The 11,265-nt window shown below is 45.0% G+C and overlaps 2 protein-coding genes across 2 annotated transcripts; both read right to left on the bottom strand.

The window, feature by feature from the left end:
- Window positions 1-3,766: 3,766 nt before the first annotated feature.
- Window positions 3,767-6,552, bottom strand: LOC101754562 (50S ribosomal protein L21, mitochondrial). Its single transcript, XM_004961199.3, has 5 exons — window positions 6,056-6,552; window positions 5,888-5,968; window positions 5,230-5,331; window positions 4,317-4,391; window positions 3,767-4,210 (listed from the first exon to the last, which is right to left on the bottom strand). The coding sequence occupies exons 1-5, from the start codon at window positions 6,488-6,490 to the stop codon at window positions 4,139-4,141; spliced, it is 765 nt and encodes a 254-aa protein (XP_004961256.1). The 5' UTR covers window positions 6,491-6,552; the 3' UTR covers window positions 3,767-4,138.
- A 295-nt stretch (window positions 6,553-6,847) lies between these two features.
- On the bottom strand, window positions 6,848-11,037 carry LOC101754169. Its single transcript, XM_004961198.3, has 9 exons — window positions 10,411-11,037; window positions 9,797-9,911; window positions 9,229-9,439; window positions 8,999-9,115; window positions 8,713-8,841; window positions 8,470-8,519; window positions 8,281-8,378; window positions 7,845-8,129; window positions 6,848-7,693 (listed from the first exon to the last, which is right to left on the bottom strand). Exons 2-9 carry the CDS (start codon window positions 9,864-9,866, stop codon window positions 7,184-7,186), a joined length of 1,470 nt encoding a protein of 489 aa, XP_004961255.1. The 5' UTR covers window positions 9,867-9,911; window positions 10,411-11,037; the 3' UTR covers window positions 6,848-7,183.
- Between the last annotated feature and the right edge of the window lie 228 nt (window positions 11,038-11,265).

Raw genomic sequence — 11,265 nt, 5'->3', positions numbered from 1 at the left:
AATGCACATCTTCCTTGCACCATGATTCATGAGCATGAAAACTGCCTACGTGGCACCAGTGACGAAGCACGGTTGTGCATTGAGCTCTTGACACGTCACAGCTATGAGTTGTGTGCGTGTTGGTTGGGTTGTTAAGAAAATACATTGGGTCATAGTGGAACTGTATGGTAGGTAAAATATGTGCAGTAATAAGGATTAAGGAACTACAAGCAGGGTACATTATTACTGGCCAGTGGCTAGACCTAAAACTCACTGCGACTAGCCTGGTTACACTATTTGATCATTCAATGGACGGTGCACATCAAATGCTAGCTTGTGCAGATCTCTAGGGCACTGTCCCGCCATGAACAGTTTGCGCCATATATGTAGGTGCAGTGCTGTTTGCATCATGACAAAACTGCAACAAATCCAAGTTAGAAGTCACCTTGTTGCGTACTGTTATCGCACACAGCACGCTAAAGTCCTTTGAGAACTGTAGAGGCACGATTTGCACATGTGTATAACAAAGTCCATTTCTGAAAATCATCCTTGATAGCTAATTAAAGGCAGAAAAAGGAGAATTTTTTTATTTATTATAAGATCACATCAAATTTTAGCAAATAAATGCTATGAAACATCCACTTTTGCTATAGCAATGGGAGGACTGTTTGCTACAATGCTATAATGCAGTGTTGCTGTTCATAGTGACGCACTACTGCTTCCATTTCAAGTTTCCTTTCTCTCAGCAGTAGGTCTCCACCCAATCAATTCGTCATGGCACGAGAGTCATGTTCAATTCTGCAATCAGTGATGCACTTGTGCAATACCCACTAGATCTTGGAGCCACTAATTCATATGGGCCTACTAAAGCATCTAGGTCAGCGAATGTGTCTATTCCTGTTATCCTCCCTGTTCTTTGTGACTTGTTCCATTGTGGCATTGATCTCAACATTCAAAAGGCTTTTGCCATGCTTTTTTTTTCAAAAATATAAAAATAGCAATGGATTGGTGAAAACTTGGAAATTGCAGGACACCGTCATCGACTGATGATGTTAGAGAGTGTTTATTGATGCATGTTTCAGGAAGGCAGTACAATTAATTTTTTTTGTTTCAGGAAGGCAGTACAACCCAGCTTGCAGTACAATTGATCATGGAGTTAAAATATTAATCATTTGGAGTCTTTGTGAAAAGTGAAAACCATCTCTATACCAAAAGTACAGTTAACTCTTGCAGCATATGCCATCCTGTGTGCCGTCAACTTTCCAAAGAATCCAGCAATAAGCAGATTAACATTTGGTGAATGGAAGCTTACTAGAAAACTCATCAGATTAGAATAATCTCAGAATCTTCCTGAGGCCAACTTTACAAACAAAAAAGCACAGGCCACTATTGCAGCATATTCTGTTATGCTCCTAATTAACTTTCAAAGCTGCAGGTTGAGATTTTCTGAATGTGACATTACAAGCAAAGGCCTCAAACCACTCTAACAGCATATGCTTTACCCCCTTTAGCGTTAGCCTAAATTTGCCACAAGACACAACTGAGGCATTCAGCTCAAAAGTGTCTACTGAATTTATGTTCAGTTGCATCTATATTTCAGGGCCAAAAGAAGGTGGATCAACAGGAAGGTGATGGCCTTTATTCTTGTCACGAAAAAGAGGATCGCAAGTTGCTTGCAGCAAGGAGGAAGAAGGAATTGGATAAGCTCGATCTACTTCAATGAGAGACCATGACACGAAGTAGGGGATGGGGAGTGGCACCTAAAAAGGAAGATGCAAAGCAGGGCGCCAGATCAGTTCTTTATAAAACCAAAAACTGGCGCTTGAAGAGGATATGCTCCAATCTGAATGATCGGCACAGTTCCTCCATTACAGCCTGGGATGTGAGACCTGCGATGACACCCACCAATGGTGGCGCCCTTAACTTTGCCAAAGCGGCTTTGCTCATCATGTACACTTCAGCTCTGACTTTTGGTGTGGCAACTTTGCACCGGTGGAGGCGATGTAGATGAACACGGCTTCCAACTAGCACTGACTGCCTTATCAAAAAAAAAAACTAGCACTGACTGGGTCCCTGACTCCTGAGACTCATGACTCCTGATGCTACCACACGCCTGGCCAGGTTCAGAGAGAGTTCAGTATGCAAGATCTGCAAAGAAAGATCGTCATGATCCGTGACAGTTGCATCATGCATGCTGGTTTGGATCTATCTGTTTGTTGATTTGTTGCTCAGGATTTGTCTAGTGAATGTTTGTTAGCCAAATTGTTTATGCGCTTATCCAAACTGAAGGCCTGGAGCACAATGCCAAGCATATGCATATCCATTTATCCGTGAAAAGGACTGTCTTGTGTTGATACATCATTTGATTTCTCTAGTCGGAAATACGCAACACCAGTTGAAACTGTCACGCGCTGACAGGCTGGTATCAACTGAAGATTTGTCAGTTTCTCACTCGCTGGCATAGTAGCATGTCTCAGCCAGAATCATTCCAGTCTCGAGTTTGCCAGCAAGTAACTTGGGGACAGATTGTTCAGTTTGCCATTGAAGAACCTGGGAATATGGTCTGCATTCTGAAACAATCATGGTGCCATGAGCTACAGAATGCTGAATTGCTGATTCCTCGTCGGATGCAGTTGCTGGATCATCATCAATCAGAGTTTCAGGCTCGAACCAGATAAGGCAGATGCATGGAGGAACCAAAGGTGAAATCAGGACAGCAGCAGCAGCAGAGGGAAACAATTCGCCATCGTAGTGGGCCAAGATTTCTTCTTCTAATAAAAAGCAAAACAAAGTGCTGCACATCCATGTATACACATACGTATACGCATGTAAAGTTGTTAAGCAAAACGCAAGTTTGCAACCTCAACCACACGAAATGACACAAAAAAGGAGTCCGTATCACAGGTCGATCCCATCCGCCGCAGGGATCCACCAAGCGCACACCAGCAGCACCACCGATTAAAATTAAACCCAATTGATTAAACACCGGACGAGTAAAATTATTACACACAACGACAATTAATTTATATAACTATATAAATGAAAGAGTGTTCGTTGGTGCTAGTGGCACTTGCATCACTATGTAGTTAATGCCTTGCGATGTGCAAAGTGGATGCCAGGGTGAATAAAGTTTTTTTAAAAAAAAAGGGTAAAGGAAACAACTATCTGCATGAGGAATAAGCACACGGCCTCTGGCTGCTGCTACGTTTTTGACTCGAGAGAACATGAGGGGACAACAAAGACTACAAAAAATATTCGAGCAAGGAGCGTATACGAGTAGTATAATACTAACATAGAATGTGACAGGAGGCGAACGATTAGCTCGTGCCCAATAAGGACCCACGAAACCTTTTGCTTTTTTTTCTCTCGTTTCCAAAGCTAGTGCGACGACAACATAACAGCAACTTCAACCAGATGAATCTAGCAGAACTGGTGGAGGAGCTGGATGAATGATGATATCCGGTTATGAGTTATAGATAACTCCGACACAGCAACCAAGTTCATATTAGCATCAGAGCACAACAAAAGTGCAGGGCTCCTGCGTCTCCCTTCGAGTGATCCCATCAAATTGAACCGGGCACTTCCAGTTGATGCATCTGCAGCTTTGCTCGCCCGAATGAAAGCCGGAAAGCCCAGTCACAGAAAGCTTGGGTAGCTAGCATGAAAAGTATGAGGTTACTTGCAAGCTGCAAATCCTCCCACGATATCAAGAACGTAAGCGTAAGATCCGCAGCTACATTTGCATAAGCAGCGCTTAGGGTTTCAGTTTCCAACCCCGAACCAGACAGAAATGAAGCATTGCACTTTCATTATTACATGGCACCGATGAATCAGAACACATTTGTAAAGCATGTGTGCAGCAAGAGCTAACCAAAAATGAAAAACCGGCATCACTGTAAACTACAACAGCCGATCCACTCCAGACTCCAGAGCACCCAAACTGCTCGGTACATTGCCATGTTGTCAGATACTGTGCCGAAGTCTGAATGCCGAGACAGTTTTATCTTTCACTTCACGTTTGGAATTAACAAGAAAAGAAGTGGCATTACACTCGTATCAGCTATCAAGATCTGACTGAACTTCTAAAACCAGCCTTAAGATTGCCTGGGCATTGCTGACATAAACAAAAGGCACTGTTCCTTCCTTCTTCAACCTGAACTTAGGCAGCAACAGCAACGGTCTCTGGCTTATCTATTCCTTCAATGTTGGTTATTCTAAGTTTTGTCAATTCCTGGAAAATGGTTACAACGTACAGTAAGAACTACAGGATTCCTCGCAGGTGAGGCAAATACCCAAAAAGAACAGTGTATAGTAAAACTACAACAACATGAATTTACCTGACGGTGGCCCTTTGTTCGGCGGTAATTTTTTCGCCGTTTCTTCTTGAATACGATCACTTTTGCGTCTAGGGCCTGAAGATAATCAAGAGAAATTAAACTCAAATCTATCCTACAATATATATAGTAAGGACCAATAAAATCAAAATGAACTCTACCTAACACCAAGATGTGTTGACAGAGAGATTTTTCTTTTTGCATAATCACATCTTTAACAGTAAAACACTGTCTCTAGATGTCTGAAGAACATATTACGACAGCAAAAATCTAAACTATTGTTGTGCAAAACCATCAGACGTGATTCAAGGTACAAGCATAAGAACCATGCAGTCCAATGTGGCCATCAATAGATCAAATAGGTGGTCCTCAGCGCATATCAACCAGTAACTCATAAATTTAGTTGATGTTGAGTAGATGCACAACAAGATTTTATCACTTTTGTAAACATACACCTAAAGGTGCCTTAGGACTACAAAACAAGGATGCTAAAAATAACAATCATCGAAACATGGTGGGATCAAAGCACAGACATTAGAAAATGAGTACAAATTGTGGACGACTAAGTTATAACCAAACAAGGAAATCTGCCAATATGGCTAAACTACTATAAGCTATGATAGCTCAACCGCATCAAACCAGCTGGTGTAACTAGGTCGTCACTCAATAAGTAGGAAGGCATGCATACCAGTCAAATTATTAAAACAAATATGTTCCAATAAATCTGAAATCTGTATAGATCGATAAAAAGGGCTGGAGCCGGACACGTATTTTGCAGACCACAATTCCACTAATAAAGTGGATATACTTACAGACATGTGTTGATGAGTTTAAAAATCACTTCTTAAGGTTCATTGTAGTGAACAAGGTTGTAGCAACAAAAGAGTGGAGTTAAAGAACTAAATATCCATCTTACATGCTCTTCAACAACAGCGTGAACAGTAGCTTCAGAAAGAATTGGCCTCCCAATAACTGTTTGAGTTTGTGAACCAAGCATGAGAACTCGGTTTAAAACCAGCTGCTCAAAGTCATGCAGGCAACAGCACCAACAGCAAACCATCAGTAGAATGAAATATACAGGATAACAAGCAGAGATCTATGCTGGTTGCTAGAATTACAATAGGCATGATACACAAAATAACATTAGCATGAAAATCAGGCAGAGATGTGCTATACCTAACTAAAAGAAGGCTAGAATGGTAATCTTTCTTAATCACCAATCAGAACGACTCAAGATGCTAAAAATTCAATGCTGCTTTGGAATTGAAAGGAAAAGGTTAGCCTAAAAAGAAAATTCCGCAGACAGAATAAACAACATAAACCTATAAGGCAAGGTTCCCAAATTCTCAACAAAAATTGGATTAAAATTTCAATGGACCAAAGCACTAACAGATAAACAGAGTTATAACATTGGGATTCACATTACATGTTCGTGCAGTACAAATTTCTAAATATCATTGTGTAATGCATAGCAGCATTATCTGCTCCAAGTCAGACTATTTGAAAATGATTCATGAAACAACACGATCAAAAGTTAAAAGAGAAATAGATTGCCATCGAGGTCCCGCTCTTACCTTGTCATTTACATCACAGAACTTCAACCTCTCCGTAAAGATGGAGTCACCATTGCTCACCTTGAATTGATGAGAGCCAATCTGCAGGTAGAAACAAGAACACGCAATCACACACTAGATCCAACCCCCAACCTCCAAATCGAAAGACTAGGGTCAAATGGAGCAGACCTGTACGACGGCGAAGACGGGCTCGTAGGGCTTGAAGGGTTTCTCGTCGGGCCCGAGAGGGCCCACCACCTTGTACCCGATCTCCGCCGCCTCCGCTACCATCTCCTCCTCTGTCTTCCCGCTCGGTTTCTTCGCCGCCACCGCCTCATCCTCCTCCCCCCACTCCCCCTCGCTCCCGTCGTCGTCGTAGTGCCCTTCTTCGTCTTCGTCTTCGTCTTCGTCGTCGTCCTCGTCGCCGGAGGAGCGGGTCGCGAAGTGGCAGCGCGAGGGGTAGTAGAGCCGGGGGGAGGCGAGGGCGCGTGGAGCTGGGTTTCCGAGGGGCTCCGACAAAGAGGCTAGGGTCCGGGTCGCGATCGAGACCGGTGTGAGGGTTTGAGATCTCTGAGGGACGAGGCGGGTCGAGAGGAGGCGGAGAAGGTAGCGCCGCGACGCCATGGCTGCGGCGACGACGGCGGCGGCGGGTGGAGGCGAGCCAGGAAAGGGTAGAAATGGAAATATTCGTCGAGCAGCGGTTTTGATGAGGGTTTAGGGGCGGAAGCCTGGAGGAGACGAGAGAGTGACACTGACACCGGGCCCCCTTGTTTACTATCTTGGGGACCCAGCACTTGTTACTTTACGTGACCTAAGAGCGAACGCGGAATCAGCAAAGGGATAACGAATACGTGTATCCTGAGATCAGCCACTGCCATGCTCGTGTGTTTATTATGGGTGAAATTACTCGGCAACAGTGTACTCAAAGAAGAAGAAGAGGCAATTGAATGATCTAAGGGTATTAGATGTATCATAAATCGATAGGGGGAAAATATTAAATTAAAATGTGAACTGTGAAGACAATAATACATTTATCTTTAGAAAAAGAACATAATTCATCCCGAAAGAGCATATTGTTCGTCAAAAGTCAACAAAATGGCATATTGCCAAGCTGTATTTGCTTCCAACAAAGTAAAGTACAATCTAATTTTCACTATTTCCTGTAAAGGCTATAATATTCTATCATTCGCTGTAGTCTCCCTCTGTGTGACGTTAGTGCTGCAGTAAGTTTCAGTTCATGACACTGGACGTAGACTTCAGGCACAAACATTTTTGCATAAGCAAACCAACCATCCAGAGCTCCGGATGAGAAGATGGTCAGCATGATTTCTTGTTCTTGCCAATCTCAACGAGCATGGCCAGCAGAGCCTCGCACATCTCGCTTGCATCAGCCTCAGCGCTGCCCTTCTTCAGCGTGGAGTACACCATCCACGCGTGGTCCAGCCTCCTCTCAGGCCTCACCACCACCGAACCGGGCACCTCGGCGTCGCGCCGGGTCACCAGCCCGTCGCTACTCTCGCCGTACCGCAGCCGCAGGTGAAGCGCTGTGAAAGCCATCGCCGCCGACACGGGCGCGACCACGGGGACCTTCAGAGAGGCGAGCATGGACTCGACGAACTCTGATGCTGACAGGAAGAACCGTGGCACGGGGAGCCATGGCAGGAGCTCGGCTTGGGCCACGCGGGTTAGTGTCGCGAGCACTGTTGGTGCAGTGCTAGCTTCGGTATGGAAGGAGATGATCGGCAGCTCATCGACGGGGAGTTTGTGCTTGGAGATGAAGTCCTTTCTCTTGGCGTATGTTAGGTCCTCCAAGGCCCTCATGTCACCCTGCAATACTCTGAAATGGATGAGACTGTGAATGAACAATTTGCAAACAATGGATTTCTCCTGTTTGCTATCTTGTGATTGGCAGTGCCCCTGCCCTTTCAATAAAAAGAGAAACAACGGATTTGACTGAGTAACAGTTCATGATGAGGACCTTGATTAGTCTGCATACGATGAGCTCCATGATCCTTCTTGTCTCCTTATCAGCAATCTGGCCTTCTCGAAGGATATCAGAGGCGACCGGGGTGCCACCATATGGGCTCTGAACCAATGCTAGGCCGGCAACTTTGCCTTTGAGCTCAGACCAGTACAAGGAAAGAGCTGCAGCTGCATCAACTCCACCTTTGCTATGACCAAGGAGCAAAACTTGCTTACCAGATCCCCAGTAGAGCTCCTCGATGTATTGTTTCAGTTCCCACGCATTTTTCTCAACAGATGCCTAGACAAAGCAAAATGTAAATACAAGGAATAACAGTAGGAAAAGTAGCACAAGCAGCTGGTGCTTCAGGACATAATACGAAATGAGAGTGAAACCTATGCTAGACATACTAGGGGGAAACGACTTGCATGTGAGCCTTCAGCTCAATTACCTCGCTATGAATTTTTGCAATATGGCAAGCCAATCCCATTTTCGAAAAGAATCTTTTCGTATTGGTGAAGTAAAGTGGACTGTGGTTGCTAAAAAGGCCTGCATAAAGGAGTACAGATGAGACGATTTGTAAGCAATGGCATTTAAGGGTCATTTGCAAAAACTTGTTACATTGATAATGATGTCTCACCAGGAATAAATAGGTAAACCAGTGTATCGGGCAGGCAGTGCAGACCATTTCTGAAACATAAAGCAGCTTTTAGTATTGTTGGTCATTCTTGGTACTGATTCACTTTCAGGTCACCTTAATCGGTGTGGTCATAATTTTCACACAACAATATTTGAAAGCAATGCTATAAATGCATTCTGCAAAAAAGAAACGTGGTAATATCCTTGTACAGAGCTCACCAAAACTGGGCACAAAAAAAATCACCTGATTTCATGCAAAATCTCCGTGAAGCGACCTGTGCCATCAACTGAACAAAGAGATGCTCGAGTTCTTTGCAACCATCCTATATCTTCACAAGATCCCTTTAGTGTTGTCCAGAAACGATGTAAGACCCTGTGATAAAAATGACATATTTGAGAACTAATTAGAGCAAACAAAACTGGGTCACCCTCCATAGACTTTTGATTCATCGAACTGTAAGGTGCAACAGGTGCATAAGAACACACCCAAGTAAAACATAGAAGTCTGAACAGAGAAAGCGTTAACTAACCTGGTTAGTTTCGCATGTATTTCACTTGAAAACAGACTCCACTGATCTCGTACACGGAATGCCAATCTTCTTACCACCCTGAAGCCATGCAAAAGATAGGAAGGCCTGCCATATGATCTGACAACACAAATAGTTGCAAAGTGAATATGAGATACAAGACAAAAACACATGTCAGTGTTAAATTTCTCTGAATCAGCTTACTGACTGATGAAGCTATAAGAAAACTGAACCTTTGATAAATACTGGAAAATCCTTTTCTGAGAATTGTGCCATCAGATATTCCATTTGCAGACTGCTTTTCCGTAGTAGCATTACTAACAGATAATGCATATGCCCCTTCATGAGTATGTCCTGTGGCGCTAGGCAATGATCCTCCATGGCTAGCAGAGAATTGTACTTCAAGACGTTGAGGAATCCAATCAATGTACCCGAGCAAATTTTCTGCCAAGATAAACGACAAACACATAAAAATAAAGAAAAACACCCATTTTCAGGTTTCTCCCAGTTCCGAGAAGCATCTGTTTCTTTTAGTGGCGATCAAGCACAGCCTCTGAAAGTCAGGCCATATTGCCTCCAAAAAGAAAAGGTGCTGTGTCTCTCAAAATGATATTACATCTAGAATAGAACTAATTGCTCCATATAAATCAAGGAAAGAAAAATAGGAACCCTGTAATTAGAACCTTGTACTTCAGAAACAGCAAAAGAAACACGACCCATATGAGCACTGAAATCAGCATGCCCAAATCCCAGTTGGTTTCGTTAACTAAGACTCTAAGAGATACAAGCTCAAGTTAGTACCTATCAATTCTGTCAAGTATTGTCTTAACTGCCAACCAAGGTTCAGGAAGCGTGTAAAATAGTCCTCCATCTATGTTCCAGGTAGATGCATCACCCCCGATGATACATTTTTTACCTAACAAAAGAAAAAAAACCACGTCAAGAGCTCAGTACCATCTACAGAGCCAACAAGGCTCTGCATGAAGTCTACTACAGGCAACCAAATGCTGAACAATGTGTGGCGCTGTGAAAAATCTAGAATGTACGGCGTTGTTTAAACTAACAAAAACGACGCGCATTGCTAGCATAGCTACGCCTTCCAGCGCCTGACAGCCTCAAAAGGATAAGGTTTCATGGAGCTCTTGCTTGTGAACAAGACTAAGGAAAACATTACCAGCTACGACGGCCCGACCAATTAACCTTTAATTCCTGGATCAAAGGAGACGAAAGCTTGCTCGCAGCTTTACAAGAAAGAATCCAGGTGAGCAGACGAGATCGAAACAAGGAGCGTCCTAACTCAAACTCCTAGACAGAATCTTCTCTCGCTCACACACAGGCTGATAGGCATTTCGACAAACAGTTGAGGCGCATGCCAAATCGCACGTACAACGGTACAGGAAATAAGGCCACTGTACCTCTCCCAGAGAAGCGGGAAGGAGCTCCCTGGACGCTGCTCGGAAACCCGCCGGGCAGTTACCTCGAGACTCCCAGACGATCTGGGGTGGCGTCAAGCCGTCAAAGGCTCAAAGCAGCACCTCAGGCTTCCAAACGGAAACGTGAGAAGAGGCGCGGCTGCGCGAATCAAAAAGGAGCGGCGGGATCTGAGGGATGGAATGGGCAAATGGGCTTATCCGGTGGGTGACCGGTGACGCGCGCCAGGGCGACCACACGAGAGGACCCGCGCATGGGCGCCGCGTGGGGGCTCGCGCGGCTGCGAGCCGTGGCACGCCACGCGTGGGGGCCGCGTGCTGGCTGCACTGCGCGGCTGCGCCCCAGCCTTTCCGGAACGCGAGGCCGCCGCCCGCCAATCGCGGCCGGGCGAGGTCGACGGGCGGGGCCCGCGCCACCGTCATTGCCTCTGAGGCTCTGAGCTTATCCTGACCGCCGGCAGCCGTGGCTTCTCGCGCGTGGGGAGGGCTGGCCGCTTGGCTCGCACGTCGCCTCCAAGATCGGCGCAGAGCATAGATTAGAGCCAGGTAGCTGTATTGTATTGGACGGGTGGCAGCCCCAGGCCAAGGCTGCCAGAGATGGCGCGACGCGAGGACGTCGCGCGCCGTCGAGCTGGACCGTTTGACCCCGCTCTTGGGCGGCGAAGCTTGGCATCTAAAATTCAGTGATAAAAGAAAGCATCACCACTCATCAAGTAACTCGCTCAGTCCAGGTGCTAAGCCGGCTATCAAACACTGAAAGCAATTGATCATGACTGCAAGATTTGTGGTTCCAATTACAGCTACTCCAGATATGGAGGACACTAAAGATGGAACCTTGCT

Source organism: Setaria italica, chromosome III (assembly GCF_000263155.2).
Source record: "Setaria italica strain Yugu1 chromosome III, Setaria_italica_v2.0, whole genome shotgun sequence".
Classification (NCBI taxonomy): domain Eukaryota; kingdom Viridiplantae; phylum Streptophyta; class Magnoliopsida; order Poales; family Poaceae; genus Setaria; species Setaria italica.
This window is presented reverse-complemented; position numbering and strand designations above follow the sequence as displayed.